The 22358-nt window shown below is 43.2% G+C and overlaps 2 protein-coding genes and 1 non-coding gene across 3 annotated transcripts; all 3 read left to right on the top strand.

The window, feature by feature from the left end:
• The first annotated feature begins 10 nt into the window (after nucleotides 1–10).
• Nucleotides 11–2472, top strand: LOC106416973. Its single transcript, XM_022692766.2, has 8 exons — nucleotides 11–281; nucleotides 403–464; nucleotides 574–643; nucleotides 729–837; nucleotides 917–1216; nucleotides 1298–1442; nucleotides 1546–2088; nucleotides 2187–2472. The coding sequence occupies exons 1-8, from the start codon at nucleotides 173–175 to the stop codon at nucleotides 2325–2327; spliced, it is 1479 nt and encodes a 492-aa protein (XP_022548487.1). The 5' UTR covers nucleotides 11–172; the 3' UTR covers nucleotides 2328–2472.
• A 590-nt stretch (nucleotides 2473–3062) lies between these two features.
• On the top strand, nucleotides 3063–5318 carry LOC106364433 (two-pore potassium channel 2). Its single transcript, XM_022692770.2, has 2 exons — nucleotides 3063–4703; nucleotides 4776–5318. The coding sequence occupies exons 1-2, from the start codon at nucleotides 3583–3585 to the stop codon at nucleotides 4948–4950; spliced, it is 1296 nt and encodes a 431-aa protein (XP_022548491.2). The 5' UTR covers nucleotides 3063–3582; the 3' UTR covers nucleotides 4951–5318.
• Nucleotides 5319–18067: 12749 nt separating this feature from the next.
• Nucleotides 18068–18223, top strand: LOC125578690. The gene has a single exon (XR_007316773.1). It is a non-coding gene; the product is annotated as a 5.8S ribosomal RNA (ribosomal RNA).
• The last annotated feature ends 4135 nt before the right edge of the window (nucleotides 18224–22358 follow it).

Genomic DNA, 22358 nt, shown 5'->3' with positions numbered 1-22358 from the left:
TACTTAATTTGAATATACATTTTTTTCTCGTATCCCAAAAACCTATATATATATAGCTCAAAGACTGAAAGAGTGAGAGAGAGGGAAAGGAAAGGAAACAAGAAGGTTTGTTCCTTCGTCTTGCATGCGACTGTGAAACAAAGAAAGAAAGCTCTGACAAGTTTCGACAAAAATGGCGCCGAAAGAGGAAGACGGCAACGTAAACGCCGATGGTAATCTGGCGGAAGCGGGAGAGATGGATGAGCTGTTGCAGGAAATATCGGACGTTCTTCGTTCTCAAGGTTTCTTCCTTTTCTTTCGTCTTCTTCTTCGACAGTGCATTTATCTTGTATGTTTTCTTTGTGTTTAATATATCCATCGAATGTTTTTGCTTCTGAGTTATATATTTGCTTGTCCATCAAGTTGATATTGCTTCGTTACCTCCTGTTCATGAAGATGAGAGCCCCCTAGGCGAGAAGAAAGAGGTATAATTAGAAGAAACATAATCAACAGACCCTTCTGTTCGTGAATCTTTAATCTTAAAACTTAAAAGTTTCACCTTCTCTCTCTCCTTGTTTGCTTATTATTTGCAAGACCACGGACACGTCATCTTCTTGCTCTCAAGGAGTTGATAGAAGCATCCAGAATATTAGTAGTGATCAAGGTAGTGAAAATTAACAAGCTTTTATCTTAGATGATCGATCATGTGATGCAAAAAGACTTGATCTTTGTGGTTGTTGTTGGTTCAGAGACGAGTAATGAGCAAGGAACCAGTACTAATCAACTATTCGCTGTTTCATCTACTACTAGTAATGTGCCTGTAACCTCGGTTGAAGCAACATTTCAGCCATCTTCTAGGTATTATTAATCTGCTTGGTACCAATCAATGGTTGTATCTCGCTTTCTAACATTAACATTCCTTTTTTTTTCTTTGCAGTGACATAACAAATGTTGAAACCAAGAGTGTGCCAGTAAATTCAGGTGAATACGAGATGTTTTGCCGTTTTGGGGCGCCAACAATGGATGATGCTTTGAAGAGGAGATATAATTTAGTTATCAACGAGAGTGTAACTAAAGCTCCTGTCGAGAATGACCGTCCCTTGCCTGATGATGAAGACGTTACTAATTCAATTGATTACACATCTAGTGACTATGATGAAACAAGAGATCGACTTAAAATGCCTCTCTCTCTACTCCCTATAGAGAATGTTGACGACTCAAAAGAGCTGAGCAAAATGTAAGTCTGCTTCTCTAGCTTCCTCTCCATTTTTTATTTGCTCTATTAATAATCTCTTAAATGTTTTTTTTTATTTCACAGAGATCCCTCCTCCTCAGACCATCTTGAAGCAGAACATGTGCAGTCTGGAACTCATGAGTCGGTGAATCAGCCAATGCCTACAAGACAAAGCATTACTACTACTGCATCTTCACCTTCTCGTAGCCTATCGGTTCCCATGACCAAGGTAAACTCTTTTTCTCATAATCCATTAATATTTATTTTTTTTACATTCTTTAAAACTACTTCTCTTTCATACTTTTAGTTTTGATTTTCATTTTTTGGCGCAGGCATTGATAACATCCACTGACTTTGTACCAAAGAGGAACCAACAAGCCATGAACCTACCACAGACACAGAGGAACCTACCGCAGACACAGAGGAACCAACAAGCCATGAACCTACCACAGACACAGAGACCTCCTTCAGGGCAGTATGGTAATATCACGAGACCTCCTTACTTGCCACCATCAGCAGTACTACCATTACAGCAACATGGTGGTAGTACTACTAGTAACATGGCGCATTATGTTACTATGGTGACATCTCCTTACTGGCGACCAGAACAGAACGCCATCTACAACATGCCTCCTCAGTCAGCAGCAGCATTTCAGCAACATGGTCGTAGTAACATGATGACATTTCCTTACTGGCGGCCAGAACAGCACGGCAGCTACAACATGCCTCAGTACTCAGCTGCCTCTATGGTTCCTTCTGCTTACGGTTCTGCTAACACCTTTGGCACGTGGAGTGATAATAACCCAGCAAACTCGAGGTTTGGCTATGAAGGTGGTGTCTCAAGCAACTACTTGCCATCGATTCAGCCGCATCAGGTGAAACCCATCAAATCTTTGAGCCTTTGAAAATTTCGGTTTGGTATGTTCCGTAACTCTTGCTTTCTATTTTCGCTTGCTCGTTGTTTTGTTCTCAGAGTGGAGACTTCAATGCGTGGCGACCTAGTTCCAGCCACAGCCCACAAGAACAGCAAATTTGGAATGATGTCTATGCATCTATGGACCAACAAAACGATGGGAGTGATCCATCTGACGAAACCCAACCAACAAAACGATAGGAGTGATCCATCTGACGAAACCCAACAACGGTCACGGCCAAGAGACAACTAGAGTAATCAAAAATCAACCATATCAGAACTGATGACTTTCTTTAGATGGCTTTAAGCTACTTTGTTTGTGCCTTCGAAAATACTCTGATAACGTTTTCTGGATATACTACGTTCTATGCTTTTTTTTTGTTGTTAATACTATCATTACGATAAATCATTTTTTTTTAAATCACTTGCTTTATCTGATGAAACTGTCAATAGAAATATTCTTTATGATTGATTGTTTCTCAAAATGAGTAAGGTGTCAAATGATATTATAGAAAAAGGTGTAAGAAATGCTCAAAATCGCCGAAACAACGTAATCTGGGACGGCGAAAACGACACGTCGTGCCGTTTGTCACTCGCAGCTAGAAAGTGACAAGGTGTCGCTGAGAGCTGACAAACAAAGTTGACCCTTCAATTGATTTATATGATATGCACTAACTTGGTATATATTTCCATAGTTTATACGTTTTGACCCCTTCATTTCTAATACTAACGTATCTCACCCATAACAATACCAACTTGTATGATTTTCAAATTTCCAATAATCTAAACATTTTTCATTAATACTGATTGACAGATAGCTAATAGCCACATCTATCATACTAACTATAGATCCTAGTAAAAATACATGAAATCACCAAATCACTTAATAAGTTAATATTAATCTAAACAGATTGAATTTAATTATATGGATTTGGTTTATGTTATTAAAACTTTTGAATATTTTGGATACTTATTTGAAACCGAATTCAAATTTGGTTATAACTATTTTTTCCATAATTTTCAAGTTTTTCAAGTATATATAAAATTCACCCTAAAAACTATAGAATAATATATTATGCGTTGAATTCGGTTCAAGTTCTCTGGCTCGATTGAAACAAATGAAAGTTATGGTGCTAATTTATAAATGATCAACAACACATGGTTCGTTGATAAAATAGTTACAAGAATCTAATCACCATCTAAATAAGAATACAAAAGAGCTGTAAACAACATAACACATACACAAACAACTATGAAAAGAAAGAATCGTGTCAATCAAAATACGGCGTTGTCAAACTAATCCCTTTATTAAAATCTGTCAACATCGCAAACTAATACCTATCATCCTATAATAATCAACAGTCCCTATGAACGATTCTCCACAAGAATAAGCCACGGTTTGATCTTTGTAGAGCCCTCGAAAGAAAGAGCTTCGTCCTTTTTATCTTCTCCGACCATGGCCAACGAGATTGACCCGTTACTCCAATACCTTCTCAGCCCAAGAACCAACCCACCACAACCGCCTCTCTTTCCCTTACCCGAAAACGACGACGTAACGGTCCCGATAACTCCCATGACACCAACTGAGTTCAAAAACCGTTTAATCTTCGGCCCGTTCCCTCGCTCCCAACGCGACTCCTCTCTCCTCATCGACGCCATTTCTCAAAACCTCTCGCCACCGTCCTCCTCCCCCGACACCTCCACCGTCGACATCCTCCTCCCGCCTCCGGAACACAACTTACCCCCTAAAAAAACCAAACCGACCTTCCACCGCTCTAAAACAGCTCCCGCCATGGTCGCCATCAACGACCTGACACACCCGTTCGATCTCAAAACGGAGAGAGCAGACTCCAAGTCCGTCGTGAGACAAGCCGTTGCTCTCCTCGTCGTCTACCTCTCCTTAGGCGTGCTTATCTACTGGCTGAACCGGGACAGCTACTCGGTGGTCCACACTCACCCCGTCGTCGACGGTTTATACTTTTGCATCGTCACTATGTGCACGATCGGCTACGGCGACATAACTCCAGATACGGTCCTGACAAAGGTGTTCTCTATCTTGTTCGTCCTCGTCGGGTTTGGTTTCGTGGATATATTACTAAGCGCGATGGTTAGTTACGTTCTTGATCTTCAAGAAAACTATATGCTAGAAGCCGCGAAGAACGATAGCTTCGATGAGCCGGAGAGGAAGAGGTCTTATATAATCGATGTGAAGAAAGGGAGGATGAGGATTAGGTTGAAGGTTGGGTTGGCTTTGGGTGTTGTGATGTTGTGTCTTGGGTTTGGGGTTTTGATTATGCATTTTGTGGAGAGGATTGATTGGTTGGATTCGTTTTATTTCTCGGTTATGTCGGTTACTACGGTTGGGTATGGAGACAGGGCGTTTAAGACTTTGCCCGGTAGGCTTCTCGCTGCGGTGTGGTTGCTCGTGTCTACTCTGGCTGTTGCGAGGGCGTTTTTATATTTAGCTGAGGCGAGGGTTGATAAGAGGAATAGGGAGAGGGCGAAGAGAGTTCTTGGTGAGAACATGTCTATCTCTCAGTTCTTTGCTGCTGATATCGACCACAATGGCTGCGTTAGGTACTCATGTTGTTAGTAAAGTTTCAAACTAATGTCATGATGTTTGGTCTAATGATCATCTTGGTTTTGCAGTAAAGCAGAGTTTGTGATATACAAACTAAAGAAGATGGAGAAGATAACCGATAAGGACATTGATCCGATCGGGAACCAGTTTGACAGGCTTGACAAAACCAATAGTGGAAGGATTACTCTTCTAGACTTATTGGAAACCAGCACCAACGAGTTACCCACTGCAACTTCGGTTTAGGATCCCACACATGACTGAAGATAACCAATAAAATTTTGGTTTACTTGAGCCGGTTTAAGGTCTAGTTTGTCTCCTTCTCACCTAAGATGATGAAGAGAAAGAAGTTTGATGTTTGGTTTCCTTTGACCTGTTTGATGTCATACCAAATGGGTACGTACATTGCCCATGGCTTGCGTCGGTTTGATATATAGGTTCAAAGGGTTTATATTATGCATATATTGTTGATATTACTTCGGTTTGATTGAAGTCAGTTGTTGCCGTTTGAAGTAAAGCAACTTGTGTTCCCAAATATGAGACTGTAAATTTTAATGTATACTAATATACAGTATGGTATTTGACTATTTTCAATCAAATTCTTTGTGCTCAACTCTTTTATGTATTTAGTTACTTACCTTTTTCATATATCTAAAAAAGAAAACTTTCTTCCTATGTTGTCACACACCCTAACAAAAAAACCTGTCTAAACTACGGAAAAGGTCAACAATCTCATAAATTAATACCTTAGACGACCTATTCTAGTTCGTTTACATTTGAAAAGTGAATATAATTATTGTCCATGTTAAAATTATACTGTAACAAAGATGAATAATCAATTTTTTTTGTCATCAATATACAGACTCAACTAAGATGAATAATAATATAAGAACTAGATTTAAGTGTAAAAATTACTCAACAAAATTAATAAAAACTGATTAATCCGTTTTAAAACACCCGACAACAAAACTAAACTAGTTTAGGACCTTTAGGTACAACAAAACTGTTAGTATTTATGGTTAGAGACCCACATATTACAGATTCAGTAAAAAGAATTTCTTGTTTAAGCATTTTACAGTTAGTTCTTATAGAAAAAAAATATATAGATTTATTCAATTCATTGTTCTTACACAAGAATTGTGGTCTCTATTATAGACTACAATTAATTTACAAAGAAACAGCAATATAATATCACTAGCAAATTGAATATACAAAATTGAAAAATAATACTAATATTTTTAACATCAATAAAAAACATCATGTTTGCAGGTCGATCTCATAGACATTTGTGGGTTTGCTTGTTTGAGACAGCTGCCCTTAACGATCTGAGCTGTGAGATCTGTAGTTTTCTGTAACTTTAAAATTGTAGCCTTAATACACGTATTCATGTATAACAATTTTTGTCCTTTTTATGATATAATTGTTATACAATTTGTTAGCGTTGAGTAGATTTCAATAATGTTTAATATTATGCTTTTCAGTTTTTATACGATAATTAACTGTTCAACAAACAATTATTTGAACAAAAAGAAAAAGAAATATAAATTCAAACAAAGATAGTGAATGAAAATTCCTACGCACCATCTTTAAGAAGTTTGGTGCATCCGCACATGCATATTCCACAAAACAACTGGTCGTAAATATCAACTGAGGACATGTATTTTTGTGTAAGCTTCGAATTTTGTCTCGTATCAAAGTGGTGGTTGGCTGCTAAGTAATTTAGGTAATTTACAGTAAGGCTTGAAAATATAAAAGAAAATATACTAAAATTTCAAATATATTTAAAAAGCTTTACAAAATCTTGTACATAGAAACCTCTTGGATATGAAGATGCGAACGCGTAGACAAATAAGATTATGAGCAAAATAGCAGTAGGCCTTTTTCAAAAGAAAACAAAAAGCAGTAAGCAAATGTAATATATACAGTTATAATATAAACCTAGTTTGTTATTATTCAGTCTTGGTTATGTACCTACGCATCTCACTGCAGCGTGTAACTTAAGCTCAGCGTTTCTCGACTCTGTGAACTACTATTTTTCAGAAGTTGTACCATCGACGATTTTGTTTGTAGTCCTATTTCAGCAGTCTCTCCGCACCTCACTGCAACGTCGGAAGATTTATATATCTGTAGAAATAGGTTCCAGCTGCTTTTAAAATCTTTCGATTGGATTCTTCAACGTCGATCTAGATTTTAACGTGTTCTTTCGAATGCATGCTCTCGGAATATAAGTGAACTTCTCTATTAATTTTTTTTTATCCTTAGCCATTGTCTATCTTTTGTCATGTTTTGGTTATTTTCATTTTTTAGTTTTTCATTAATTTTTCCTCCTATTATAATTGCCTTAGTTCATTGAGTTTTTAGTTTTTAATATAATCAATTACACCAAAAGAAAAGATTATGCACTGTGTGGCTGCTTCGGAAAAAATGTCACTGCAGCGAATCCAGTTATACCATATGTATATACCATGAAAAGCAGTTATAAATCTAGTTCGATAATAAGTTTAACCCTATGAATAAATATATATTATACATTTGATGTATTTTTTTTTGTTTTCAACCTTGGATAGAAGGAAATAGGTTCCGAATGATAATTGCGAGTTAAGCGGTTTAACTGCGATGCGGTTTTAATAGTTATAAAAACATATAAATATATGGTATATGCAAAGATTTTTGTTACTGTTAATTGTATGGCGAGGCGGGACGGATTAAAACATTCGGAGCCTTACTTTGTTTTTGTTGGATTAAAAAAAGAATCAAGAACTCAAGTATAGTAGCAATTATTGACGTTTATCATCCATCGAAATCATGACTCAATAGTCACTAGTCGCTTTTTAGGGATCAACGATAATCTATCACAAGATTTCTATAATTATGGTTATGTACGACTCCAGTCAATTATTTATACATTTTGTTCTTTTTTTTTCCTTTTTTCTAAAATTTACACATTTTGTTTCGAAGTTGTTATATACGGTTTCTGGAAAACGTTTTCATCATTTTCGGGTTTCAGAAACATTTTCACTATGATTAATTGTTTGAATGATGTAACCAAGTTTCTTATAGACTATATATGCATCCTGCTGTAGTTCGTAATTTGAATTTAAGATCGAGATGTACATGACCAGATATATTTGTTGTTTAACATTATGCTTAAGGTATTCAGGCTGAAGCGGTTATGGCTCTTCTTTTATGGTTCTGGTTCGCTTTGGGTCCCTTGGCTTGTCAACAACAGGTTCGGGGGAAGAAGTATCTGGTTAGTGAACGATTACTCATTCCCTCTTCTACTATGCAGGTAACCTTAGGGGATTGGGCGTTTGCGGGGTGTGGAGGATGAGGCCAGTCGTAGATTTCCGTTGTTGTTTGCAAGGTGCAAGATGTTGATGTTTTAACTCGTTTTGTTTTTCATGGGTACCCGTTGACTCGTTTGTTTTATTTTCTGCTGCGTTTATCTTTAAGGACTTTAGTCGAGTTCCCGACTTTGTAAAATAAATAAAATTATGTTTGTTTTAATAAAATCCCCGTGGAACGATGATATTTGAGTTTAGTCCGAACTTAACACAACTCTTGACCGAGGTACGGGTTGGCAAGCCTTAGGCCGAGGTTGAGAGGGACGGTACAGTGGTCGGACTGGTCGAGACTTTGAATTTGTTTTGAAGTCTTAACTGGTACGACTGCGGTACTGTCAACCCTTGTAATGCTTCCGGGACGTTCCGGGTTGGTCCAGCCTAGGACGGCCCGGGGGTGTTACAGTCGGGGGCATTCGTATTTCACAGTCAGAGGTGAAATTCTTGGATTTATGAAAGATGAACAACTGCGAAAGCATTTGCCAAGGATGTTTTCATTAATCAAGAACGAAAGTTGGGGGCTCGAAGACGATCAGATACCGTCCTAGTCTTAACCATAAACGATGCCGACCAGGGATCAGCGGATGTTGCTTTTTAGGACTCCGCTGGCACCTTATGAGAAATAAAAGTTTTTGGGTTCCGGGGGAGTATGGTCGCAAGGCTGAAACTCAAAGGAATTGACGGAAGGGCACCATAAGGAGTGGAGCCTGCGGCTTAATTTGACTCAACACGGGGAAACTTACCAGGTCCAAACATAGTAAGGATTGACAGACTGAGAGCTCTTTATTGATTCTATGGGTGGTGGTGCATGGCTGTTCTTAGCTGGTGGAGCGAATTGTCTGGTTAATTCCAGTAACGAACGAGATCTCAGCCTGCTAACTAGCTACGTGGAGGCATCCCTTCACGGTCGGCTTCCTAGAGGGACTATCGCCGTTTAGGCCAAGGAAGTTTGAGGCAATAACAGGTCTGTGATGCCCTTAGATGTTCTGGGCCGCACGCGTGCTACACTGATATAATCCACGAGTTCACACCTTGACCCACAGGCCCGAGTAATCTTTGAAATTTCATCGTGATGGGGATAGATCATTGGAATTGTTGGTCTTCAACGAGGAATTCCTAGTAAGCGCGAGTCATCAGCTCCCATTAACTACGTCCCTGCCCTTTGTACACACCGCCCGTCGCTCCTACCAATTGAATGATCCGGTGAAGTGTTCGGATCGCGGCGACGTGGGTGGTGTAACACCCCGATCCGGCCGACAAGGCCGTGGTCGAAGCCTTACATCACTCGGTCTACTTCCTGGCCGAACCTCTTAATTTTTGCCCTTTATTTATAATATCGCCTAAAGGCGAGGGCTAACTTAACCCTTAGATAAAGACTTCCCTAGTCATTAATAGCTTAGATCCTTTCAACAGATACGCAGCGGATTATTCTCTAGTTAACCATTGGTCTAAAACCAATCTAACACTTGTCTGGTCGAATCACCTTAGCCTTGGTCAGTTTACTCAACTAGCAATTAGCTTAAAGGTCAATCCTAAACCCAAACCAAGCCATACGATTCTGAGGTTCCATTCCCCTAAACCATTCTATCTAGATCTACATAAGTAAATGCTAGATCATACCTTTGCCACATCTATGGAGCTTATTAGCTCATCGATCCTCCATTGACTCAAATTGCTCTTGCTTGACAGCTGAACCCCGATCACTTAATGATCTTACTTAAGGTCCTTATCGTGACTCATGCATCAAACAACTCCCCTAGGTACTTAGTCATTCAACCAACCATCCCCACAGACATAAGTAACCTTTGAGAAGTCTTTGAAAGGATAAGGGTTTGCATCTGGCCTTTCTCGGCTCATGCACAATCCGAAATCCTTTTGCCTTATAGGCAATAGTACCAAGTCCATCTTCTGGACTGACAAAGCTCATTAGATCCTAAGTCAATCAACCAACCATCCTCACATGACTTGGAACTGATGAGTCATCATCTGGCCTGACCGGCCTTGGGACTTAACCCAGACAACATATATGATTTGTTCATACCAACCGATGCATTCATTAATCAGGTTAGGACCGACACCTTAAACCATCATTCAGAGGTAAGGTCGTCGATACTCAACCATGATCAGATCTTACACGGCCTTCCTTGAACAATCAAACTTAGGCTCAGTATCTATGGTCTATGACACATAGTACTAGCCACACACTTCGTCATGACTCTTAGCCAATCTCGAAGCTATTAACACCAAGGTTGATATCTAGAAGCATCACATCAATACTCTTACTCCAGCAACGTGACTATCCATACTAGTGTTCGGCCATCAAACCATCGTCATGAAACTTGATACGACCACTAGACTTGAAAAGCCATCGTCCATTTAGCATGTACTGATATAACCGGCCTTCCATTGCCATCATGTGGGTCTACGCCCTACATGAGGCATATGGCGCCTATCCTACTTACCAACCCAAGGTTGATCGTAAGATATCCCACTTAGCCTTTGCGGCCAGAACCATCCATCCATTGACCATGGATTATGGTTCATACATCAATCATGTTGTATGGATTGCCCTATCCTTAAGGCCTTCGCTATTTCCTTACAATCATGTATTGACCTGTAGGACAACCTATTGCCATCATGTGGGTCCACGCCCAACATAATGCATGTGGTGTCCTTGTGACCATCGAACCACTCGTACCCTTTTCGGTCCCGTTCTGTTCGTACCCTTTCAGTTCCGACCCGTTTGTACCCTTTCGGTCACGAACCGTTCACATCCGATGGATCACGACACGTTCGTACCTCTTGGATCACGACACTTTCGTACCTCTTGGATCACAACACGTTCGTAACTCTTGGATCACGACATGATCGCAGATCTTGGATCACGATACATTGCATCCTTGGGATCACGATGCACCCTTTGGTCATTGGTACCCTTTGGTCCTCGTACCCTTTGATACTTGCAACCCTTGGTATCTCGTACCTTTTGGTTACTTGCATCCTTTGGTATCTCACAACCTTGGTAACTCATGACCCTTGGCAACACGTAACCTTTGGCGACTAGTACCCTTTTGATCCAACCTATCCGCTATGGTTAGCAATCAACGTAACCAACCATGACCCAGGGTCTATAACGTGGTAATATGGTTAACTATCACGTTCCATATATATATATATATATATATATCATATAGACATAATAATATAAAGAGACAGAGATAGAACCACTCACAGCCGCTATAGCCCTTACCGATCGGTCAGTCCGTCTCTCGGCTAACCACCCTTGGACCCTTGGTCCTTGGCGCCTATTTCCCTCCAGGAATAGGTCTTCCTATTGGCCTTAGTGACTTATAAAAGCCACGGCCTCATATGGCTAAAGCCATACTCACCATGAACCGGATCGTGCCCTTATGGCTTTGATCCCGGATTATGCCCTTCCGGCTTGGATCCTCGTTTCTCATTGGGGGATCCCTTTGTTTAGGACGTATGTCCTTTGTCTCAGACTGAATGAGAATGAATTCATAATCCCTGGACGTCCTCCCCTTTATATAGAGAACCAAAGGTCATGTGCGAAGAGTCACATCCCTTCGAAGCATCCTTTTGGGACAGATCTTGGCCATCGATTACAATCAACGGTCCAGATCGTACCTGTTCAGAAATAGAAGGTTTCAGACCTTATAGGCACGTCCAACCCAAGCCAAGACCTGGTACCCAAGCCCACGGCCTGCCCACAAGAGCCCAACGACTCATGGACTACATGGCCGGACCTCATGGCCCGCCACTGACCCGGACCCGGACCATCGGCCCAAAACTCGAACAGTCCGTCGAGCTGAGATGAGCTGACTCCCAGCTGCCTCAGCTGAGTGAGATAGTAGTCCAGCTAGTTGAGCTGATTTAACTTGGAACGAGCTAGGCTGAGCTTGACCGAGCTACGTCTAGCTGATCGAGCTTCTCGTAAGCATCGCCCAGCTTCTGTACAACTTATCCTAGCTGACTTCTTTCTCTTATAAGGTTAAGTCTCAGCATCCTCACGTCCTTAACCTTCTATCTTGGCCATGGAACGCTAGCCTTAAGGTCTTAAGACCGGCTGGTACGTTTCCCTCGAACCATGGCCGTCCCGACAATCCTATCCAGGATTGGGGGCGTGATAAGTCTCCACCACTTGAAATGGATTCGTCCTCGAATCCGGTGATGATTATACCTTGTCTTAAGACAAAATATTCCAACCGAACTTATTCTAGTCTTGATAAGGGAATAGAACAAGCCTGATTCAGAACAACAAAAACCACTTCGATGATCAAATTCCTTTGACCATCGTTGTACAAGTCTCCCTTACTTGATAAGGATTTAACCACAAACAATCCTATCAAGGGGTCCTTCTGGTTTTGCTTATGGCACCCTTACTGGTGTACTTCGACCACAGTGGAGGGTCCATCAAGCATTCATTCAAGTGATACTTGTAATTCCATCCAAAGACATTCCTTGTGTCACTAGACGAACTCTCCAGGTTGCGGTCCTAGTATCCAACAAGTCTATGTCTTTCTTTTGAATATCATCTTCTTCAGATTTTATTCTATCTCTGATCATAGTCCACGACTAGATCATAACAAGTCCCTAGGAACTTGCTGCATACTCGAGCCTTAGTAGATTTGGCCAATCCCCACGCCACTCGATGTACCAGTCAAGTCCTCATGAACTCGTTCCAATCTTTAGGCTGCTCGTCCTACAACGACTCCTAACAGATTGTTATGGTTCTTTTGTCCTTTATGGACAATAAGGTTCATGACCTCAGCCACAACGTACTGGATCATCCCCTTAACCAGCCACAACCTTTTCAGGCTTCGCCACATTGCGATCTTAGTCCCTCCAGACTAAAAACGCCTCAGACTTGACCTCTGTCCTTCACTGGACTTTGTCATAATTCGATCCTGGTCCATTTACGGACGTGATCGTATTCCGGTCCTGGTCCACTCAGGGACTCGACCATTTCACCCCGACCATAGGTCCATCTCCGAATAGGTCGTGGCCTGATCCTCATCCCTTACTGGACTTGATCATTCTCTTCTCAACCTTAGGTCAATCTCCGACTTGGTTGTACTGTGACCATGGTCCTCTCTCGGACGTGGTCGACTTCAGCTCGGCCATCTCGGCAGGAGCCATCAGAAACAGACTCTAGGACAGCGGAGCTGCCCCTGGTTCCAGTTCAATCATTAATGGATCCGACCTATCAGGGGGGACACCCTGTAGCGAGCGGAACACATCTGGGAACTTAGACACCAACGGATCCTCAGACAGATCTTTCAGATCAACAGAATTTGCCGCGCTCCATAGTGGTAATTGTGGTCAAAAATACTTCTCAATCCCGTCTAAGTATCCGATCCACACGAAACACCACTACTTTCCTTAAAGCCGGACTCAGGACTCATTGGATCTCGATACCAACGAGATCCCAGACAGATCAACAGAATTGCCGTGCTCCATAGTTGTAGTTGTGGTAAAAAAATACTTCACAACCCTGTCTAAGCATCCGATTCACTTGGACTGCTGACACCCCTTCTTTCCTTAGAGCCGGACTCAGACTCAGACTTTTGTACTGGATCGGGTGAGGTCCAGTCTCCAATTGCACACAAACTTGGTGGCAATCGAGAGTGGCCCGATACTTTCCCAAACAGATTCATGCATAGGATCATCTCATGATTCTGTAGGCGCGTGGATATTTTTCTCAATCAGATCTACAGGCAGATTTCTCTACTGGATCATCACCGGGATATTTTTCCTGAGCCCTAGTGAATGCATTATTTGCCCATCGGCTGCCCTCACTAGTCTCGAATCATCCCAGAGCTCAGACAGAACAGACTCTTTCCGACCAGTCCCGGACTCACAAAACTATGTGTAGCCTTTGTGTCGAAAAGTATGTGTGTTTCCACACCACAAATCCACTTGTGGAAAATATCTCAGTTCATGACCACACCACAAAGAACGTCCCATAACATCCCTCATGACGTCGCCTATCACTTAATACTTCCACTACCATTAGGTACCTAGATGAGTAGGATTTCGGTTCGATCACATATTTGGAAAACTTCCCATACCATTCTCCAAAGCGTCTTACTATTGCAAATGCTCACACCATTCACAACAGCAATTATAATATACTATAATCCCCATCATACTATGATACTTAACATCATGTTCTTCCAAAGATTGGAACGAATACCCTGAGTTTCCTCATTCTTTCTTTGGACGGATTCAGATTGGAATTGATTCATTCCATCTGACTCGTTAAATGGAAACCTACCTTGACTTATACCGAGTCCTAACTGATCCATCTGATCAGAAGTCCACTCGTGTACTGGTCATGTAGTGTCTCCCTTGAGTCAGATTTTAATATTGCATATGCTTTACTTATTATGAACGACCATCAAGGGATAACACTTTACTTCAGTAGAATGCTGCACGTTTATTTCAACCCAAGCCACTCTCTGGTCCATGTTACTTCCCTTTTTCAGGACATCCATAAACAAGTCTTGCATTGATTCCATCCCTTCCAACCCGTCTAGTACTTCTAAATACTAGATCGACCAACCTTTCTGTTTTTAGGTTCTTGCCCTTGGAAAACGTATCTTGGCTAAGCCGGTTCATCTTAGAATTCCCACATTCACAAGCATGATACCCTAGCTTTCCTCAACTCTTTCTTGGCTCACCCAAACTAAGGTTTCATAGTCATCATAGTTTTGGAAATAATTTCGGTATGAAACTCATAATCTTAGAGCGTTTTCCTAAACAGGATCAAGCATGCTCTGATACCAACTTGTAATACCCCGATCCGGCCGACAAGGCCGTGGTCGAAGCCTTACATCGCTCGGTCCACTTCCTGGCCGAACCTCTTAATTTTTGCCCTTTATTTATAATATCGCCTAAAGGCGAGGGCTAACTTAAACCTTATCTAAAGACTTCCTTAGTCATTAATAGCTTAGATCCTTTCAACAGATACGCAGCGGATTATTCTCTAGTTAACCATTGGTCTAAAACCAATCTAACACTTGTCTGGTCGAATCACCTTAGCCTTGGTCAGTTTACTCAACTACCATTTAGCTTAAAGGTCAATCCTAAACCCAAACCAAGCCATACGATTCTGAGGTTCCATTCCCCTAAACCATTCTATTTAGATCTACATAAGTAAATGCTAGATCATACCTTTGCCACATCTATGGAGCTTATTAGCTCATCGGTCCTCCATTGACTCAAATTTCTCTTGCTTGACAGCTGAACCCCGATCACTCAATGATCTTACTTAAGGTCCTTATCGTGACTCCTGCATCAAACAACTCCCCTAGGTACTTAGTCATTAAACCAACCATCCCCACAGACATAAGTAACCTTTGAGAAGTCTTTGAAAGGATAAGGGTTTGCATATGGCCTTTCTCGGCTCATGCACAATCCGAAATCCTTTTGCCTTATAGGCAATAGTACCAAGTCCATCTTCTGGACTGACAAAGCTCATTAGATCCTAAGTCAATCAACCAACCATCCTCACATGACTTGGAACTGATGAGTCTTCATCTGGCCTGACCGGCCTTGGGACTTAACCCAGACAACATATATGATTTGTTCATACCAACCGATGCATTCATTAATCAGGTTAGGACCGACACCTTGAACCATCATTCAGAGGTAAGGTCGTCCATACTCAACCATAATCAGATATTACACGGCCTTCCTTGAACAATCACACTTAGGCTCAGTATCTATGGTCTACGACACATAGTACTAGCCACACACTTCGTAATGACTCTTAGCCAATCTCGAAGCTATTAACACCAAGGTTGATATCTAGAAGCATCACATCAATACTCTTACTCCAGCAACGTGACTATACATACTAGTGTTCGGCCATCGAACCATCGTCATGAAACATGATCCGACCACTAGACTTGATAAGCCATCGTCCACTTAGCATGTACTGATATAACCGGCCTTCCATTGCCATTATGTGGGTCTACGCCCTACATATGGCGCCTATTCTACTAACCAACCAAAGGTTGATCATAAGATATCCCACTTAGCCTTTGCGGCCAGAACCTTCATCCATTGACCATGGATTATGGTTCATACATCAATCATGTTGTACGGATTGCACTTAGCCTTAAGGCCTTTGCTATTTCTTTACACTCATGTATTGACCTGTAACAACTTATTGCCATCATGTGGGTCCACGCCCAACATAATGCATTTGGTGTCCTTGTGACCATTGAACAACTCGTACCCTTTTCGGTCCCGTTCCGTTCGTACCCTTTCTGTCCCAACCCGTTTGTACCCTTTCGGTCACGAACCGTTCACATCCGATGGATCATGATACGTTCGTACCTCTTGGATCACGACACGTTCGTACCTCTTGGATCACAACATGATCCTTGGCAACACGCAACCTTGGATCACGATGCACCGTCATTGGTACCCTTTGGTCCTCGTACCCTTTGATACTTGCAACCATTGGTATCTCGTACCTTTTGGTTACTTGCATCCTTTGGTATCTCACAACCTTTGGTAACTCATGACACTTGGCAACACGCAACCTTTGGCGACTAGTACCCTTTTGATCTAACCTATCCGCTATGGTTAGCAATCAACGTAACCAACCATGACCCCATAGTCTACGACGTGGTAATATGGTCTATATATATATATATATATCATATAGACATAATAATATAAAGAGACAGAGATAGAACCACTCACAGCCGCTATAGCCCTTACCAATTGGTCAGTCCGTCTCTCGCCTAACCACCCTTGGTCCTTGGCGCCTATTTCCGTCCAGGAATAGGTCTTCCTATTGGCCTTAGTGACTTATAAAAGCCACGGCCTCATATGGCTAAAGCCATACTCACCATGAACCGGATAGTGCCCTTATGGTTTTGGTCCCGGATTCTGCCCTTCCGGCTTGGATCCTCGTTTCTCATTGGGGGATCCCTTTGTTTAGGACGTGTGTCCTTTGTCTCAGACAGAATGAGACTGAATGAGAATGAATTCACAATCCCAGGAAGTCCTCCCCTTTATATAGAGAACCATAGGTCATGTGCGAAGAGTCACATCCCTTCGAAGCATCTTTTTGGGACAGATGTTGGCCATCGATTACAATCAACGGTCCAGATCGTACCTGTTCAGAAATTGAAGGTTCCAGACCTTATAGGCACGTCCAACCCAAGCCAAGACCTGGTAACCAAGCCCACGGCCTGCCCACAAGAGCTCAATGACTCATGGACTACATGGCCGAACCTCATGGCCCGCCACTGACCCGGACCCGGACCATCGGCCCAAAACTCGAACAGTCCGTCGAGCTGAGATGAGCTGACTCCCAGCTGCCTCAGCTGAGTGAGCTAGTAGTCCAGCCAGTTGAGCTGATTTAACTTGGAACGAGCTAGGCTGAGCTTGACCGAGCTACGTCTAGCTGATCGAGCTTCTTGTAAGCATCGCCCAGCTTCTGTACAGCTTATCCTAGCTGACTTCTTTCTCTTATAAGGTTAAGTCTCAGCATCCTGACGTCCTTAACCTTCTATCTTGGCCATGGAACGCTAGCCTTTAAGGTCTTAAGGCCGGCTGGTACGTTTCCCTCGAACCATGGCCGTCCCGACAATCCTATCCAGGATTGGGGGTGTGACAGGTGGTTTGCCGTCTGCGACGTTGCGAGAAGTCCACTAAACCTTATCATTTAGAGGAAGAAGAAGTCGTAACAAGATTTCCGTAGGTGAACCTGCGGAAGGATCATTGTGGTACCCTGGAAACAGAATGACCTGAGAACGATGAAACATCACTCTCGGTAGGCCGGTTTCTTACTGTGCCTGCCGATTCCGTGGTTATCCATGCCCAAGACTTCAGTTTTGGTTGGATCGTACGCATAGCTTCCGGATATCACCAAAGCCCGGCACGAAAAGTGTCAAGGAAAATGCAACTAAACAGCCTGCTTTCGCCAACCCGGAGACGGTGTTTGTTCGGAAATAGTGCTGCAATGTAAAGTCTAAAACGACTCTCGGCAATGGATATCTCGGCTCTCGCATCGATGAAGAATGTAGCAAAATGCGATACTTGGTGTGAATTGCAGAATCCCGTGAACCATCGAGTCTTTGAACGCAAGTTGCGCCCCAAGCTTTCTGGCTGAGGGCACGTCTGCCTGGGTGTCACAAATATTCGTCCCCCCATACTCTCGAGGATAGGGGACGGAAGCTGATCTCCCGTGTGTTTCCGCACGCGGTTGGCCAAAATCCGAGCTAAGGACGCCAGGAGCGTCTTGACATGCGGTGGTGAATTCAATTCTCGTCATATAGTCAGACGTTCCGGTCCAAAAGCTCTTGATGACCCAAAGTCCTCAACGCGACCCCAGGTCAGGCAGGATCACCCGCTGAGTTTAAGCATATCAATAAGCGGAGGAAAAGAAACTAACAAGGATTCCCTTAGTAACGGCGAGCGAACCGGGAATAGCCCAACTTGAAAATCGGACGTCTTTGGCGTTAGAATTGTAGTCTGGAGAAGTGTCCTCAGCGACGGACCGGGCCCAAGTTCCCTGGAAAGGGGCGCCAGAGAGGGTGAGAGCCCCGTCGTGCCCAGACCCTATCGCACCACGAGGCACTGTCTACGTGTAGGGTTGTTTGGGAATGCAGCCCCAATCGGGCGGTAAATTCTGTCCAAGGCTAAATGTGGGCGAGAGACCGATAGAGAACAAGTACCGCGAGGTAAAGATGGAAAGGACTTTGAAAAGAGAGTCAAAGAGTGCTTGAAATTGTCGGGAGGGAAGCGGATGGGGGCCGGCGATTCATCCCGGTCGGATGCGGAACGGAGCAATCCGGTCTGCCAATCGATTCGGGCCATGGACCGACGCAGATTAAGGTGGTGACCTAAGCCCGGGCTTTTGTTACGCCCGCGGAGACGTCGCTGCCTTAATTGTGGTCTGCAGCACGCGCCTCATGGTGTGCCTCGACATCTTCATGCTCAGGGCGTCAACCTGTGGGCTCCCCATTAGACCCATCTTGAAACACGGACCAAGGAGTCTGACATGTGTGCGAGTCAACGGGTGAGTAAACCCGTAAGGCGCAAGGAAGCTGATTGGCTGGATCCCTCACGGGTGCACAGCCGACCGACCTTGATCTTCTGAGAAGGGTTAGAGTGTGAGCATGCCTGTCGGGACCCGAAAGATGGTGAACTATGCCTGAGCGGGGCGAAGCCAGAGGAAACTCTGGTGGAGGCCCGCAGCGATACTGACGTGCAAATCGTTCATCTGACTTGGGTATAGGGATGAAAGACTAATCGAACCATCTAGTAGCTGGTTCCCTCCGAAGTTTCCCTCAGGATAGCTGGAGCTCTGAAATGAGTTCTATCGGGTAAAGCCAATGATTAGAGGCATCGGGGATGCAATGTCCTCGACCTATTCTCAAACTTTAAATTGGTAGGACGGGGTGGCTGCTTTGTTGAGCCATCCCACGGAATCGAGAGCTCCAAGTGGGCCATTTTTGGTAAGCAGAACTGGAGATGTAGGATGAACTGGAAGCCGGGTTACGGTGCCCAACTGCGCGCTAACCTAGATACGACAAAGGGTGTTGGTCGATTCAGACAGCAGGACGGTGGACATGGAAGTTGAAATCCGCTAAGGACTGTGTAATAACTCACCTGCCGAATCAACTAGCCCCGAAAATGGATGGCGCTGAAGCGCGCCGACCTATACCCGGCCATCGGGGCAAGAGCCAGGCCTCGATGAGTAGGAGGGTGCAGCGGTCGCTGCAAAACCTAGGGCGTGAGCCCGGGCGGAGCGGCCGTCGGTGCAGATCTTGGTGGTAGTAGCAAATATTCAAATGAGAACTTTGAAGGCCGAAGAAGGGAAAGGGTTCCATTTGAACGGCACTTGCACATGGCTTAGTCGATCCTAAGAGTCGGGGGAAACCCGTCTGATAGCGCTTATGCACGAACTTCGAAAGGGGATCTGGTTAAAATTCTGGAACCGGGACATGGCGGTTGACGGCTACGTTACGAAGTCCGGAGACGTCGGCGGGATTCCGGAAAGAGTTAACTTTCCTGTTTAACAGCCTGCCCACCCTAGAAACGGCTCAGCCGGAGGTAGGGTCCAGCGGCTGGAAGAGTGATATACCTTGGATTTGACCCGTTTTCATCCATGGTATATAGGTGTTTTACTATATATATATATATCTATGTTTTCTACTCTTCTAGGTATGTTTTCAGGTTCAGGTGCATTACGGAGTAAAGCGATGACTTTGGAGCATTTTGGAGCTTAAAAGACATTTCATCCGAGCTGACCATGTAGAGGTCGACGAGAGGAAGAACAATCGATCGATGCACATCCAGTGCTGTCGATCGACACCATGAGATGCCTCGACAAATGAAGATTAATATCGATCGATGTACACAAGTACCATCGATCGATGTCGAGAAATTGAACATGCGACATTTTGGATCCAGCGGACTTGAAGCCCAAGTCCAAGCCCTGACGAGTTTTTAACCTAGTAGATTATATACTGCCTAAGTGTTTTGACGGCAGAGAGATTTTTTTGTTACAGTTTTACTTTGAGAGAGAGAGAGAGAGTTTTGGAGAGAAGATCACTTGTGATTGGAACTCCTTGTTTTCATTTCTTTTCTTCTATACTATGAATTTCCATTTCTTCATTGTCATGAATTGCTTTGCTATGTCTGAGTAGTTCATTTATTAGATCCAGGGTTCAGATAGGTTTGTGGGATTAGTCCCAAACTATAGATCTGCCTTGTTGTGATATTCATGATAGATTTGTATTCATTGCTTGTTTTAGCCTTGCTAACTAGAACATGATCATAAGATTGCATACTCAAGCACCCTTGTTATCCCATCCTGACATCTATCTATCATATTAGGACTGCTAGAGAGGGCTAACCGCCAATTTAGTATCTTAATAGGGCATATCATACTCGCGCATAGGCCTGGCTAGAACCCGTCGATCGATGTCCTCAACTGACTATCGGTCGACGTAGGTAAAGGTGTATCGGTCGATGTCCCTATAGGACCATCGATCGACACTCTTTCGTTGTCAACATACTAACCGTTGAGACACGAGATCTAGTTTGTTAACCAGTGAAACATGCGACAGCTGATCACTGAGTTAAGCGGTTGAGCTCTAACATATCATGCATGCAGCAAATAGGCATCTATAAATATTATAATCTCCAACACCTGAATAGTGGCCCTGCGTCTAATATCATTTCCAACCAAGTTACATTTACTATTTACTTCGCTTGTTACTATTGCTATTTCATTTAAACATTTACAACTCTTAGAATTAATAAACACTAGATTTAATTGTTCCCTAGCTCCTTGTGGATTCGATCCCTAAGTACTACATCTGAACCTCTTTTGATGAGAGTAACACTCCTTAGGGTAATTTGAGTGGTATCAAATTTGGCGCCGTTGCCGGGGAGCTTTGATCGCCATTAGATTTAGTTTTATTGATTCTTATTCTCTTCTCTACCCCCTTTCTAACATAGTCTTTTTCTTTTCTTTTCAGGTGCATGCCCAGCGGGACCAGAAGCAACAAGGAGAAAGACTTGCTGTTCTCAGACGATCCTGCTCATTTGAAACGCACCATCCGTAGAGGTCAACGTTCCACATCGCTCGACGCAACAACTTTGTTGTCGATCGATACTCACAATCAACAGTCGACCGACACCAGACCTTCATCGTCGATCGATCCTAATCGTTCGACAACGATCGATATTACACCGTGTACGTCGATCGATACTGTGTCGTCAAAAATGGTAAACGTTATTATTCTAACACAGGACGAGAACGGAAACCTGTATGACCAGGACGGTCATCTGCGTAATGCAACAGGTCAGAAAATAGACGCTCAGGGGACTGTAATCCCTGATGCTTATGCTACAGGAGCTGATCAACCTGTAGACGAGGACGCTCGCTCGAAACCACTGGCCGACTACAATCGCCCAGATGAGTACTATTCCAACAGATCAGCTATTCGACTTCCGGAGATCCAGAAGCAGAATTTCGAGCTGAAGCCTCAATACTACACTCTCGTGTCGCAGATACCCTACTCTGGGTTACCGCACGAGCATCCTATGGACCATCTACAACGGTTCGAGGATTTAATCGCTGCTATTCGGATGGAAGGAGTCCTCGAAGATTACCTGCTGTGCAAGCTCTTCAGATACACACTGAATGGAGAATCGATGCACTGGCTTAGGCAGCTACCCATAGGATCCTTAACATCCTGGGCCGACATCAAGAATGCTTTCTTACGAAACTTCTTCGATGAGGCACGCACTGAA

Source organism: Brassica napus, chromosome A9 (genome assembly GCF_020379485.1).
Source record: "Brassica napus cultivar Da-Ae chromosome A9, Da-Ae, whole genome shotgun sequence".
Taxonomy (NCBI): Eukaryota; Viridiplantae; Streptophyta; class Magnoliopsida; order Brassicales; family Brassicaceae; genus Brassica; species Brassica napus.
Note: the sequence above shows the minus strand (reverse complement) of the source record. Positions and strands in the feature narration are given on the sequence as shown.

Bases quoted from the DNA above. Each gene is read 5' to 3' on its own strand.
- LOC106416973 (XM_022692766.2), top strand. From the start codon at position 173: ATGGCGCCGAAAGAGGAAGACGGCAACGTAAACGCCGATGGTAATCTG. The intron at 465-573 runs GTATAATTAGAA...ATTATTTGCAAG, and splicing joins CCCTAGGCGAGAAGAAAGAG to ACCACGGACACGTCATCTTC. The intron at 644-728 runs GTAGTGAAAATT...TTGTTGGTTCAG, and splicing joins GAATATTAGTAGTGATCAAG to AGACGAGTAATGAGCAAGGA.
- LOC106364433 (XM_022692770.2), top strand. From the start codon at position 3,583: ATGGCCAACGAGATTGACCCGTTACTCCAATACCTTCTCAGCCCAAGA. The intron at 4,704-4,775 runs GTACTCATGTTG...TTGGTTTTGCAG, and splicing joins GACCACAATGGCTGCGTTAG to TAAAGCAGAGTTTGTGATAT.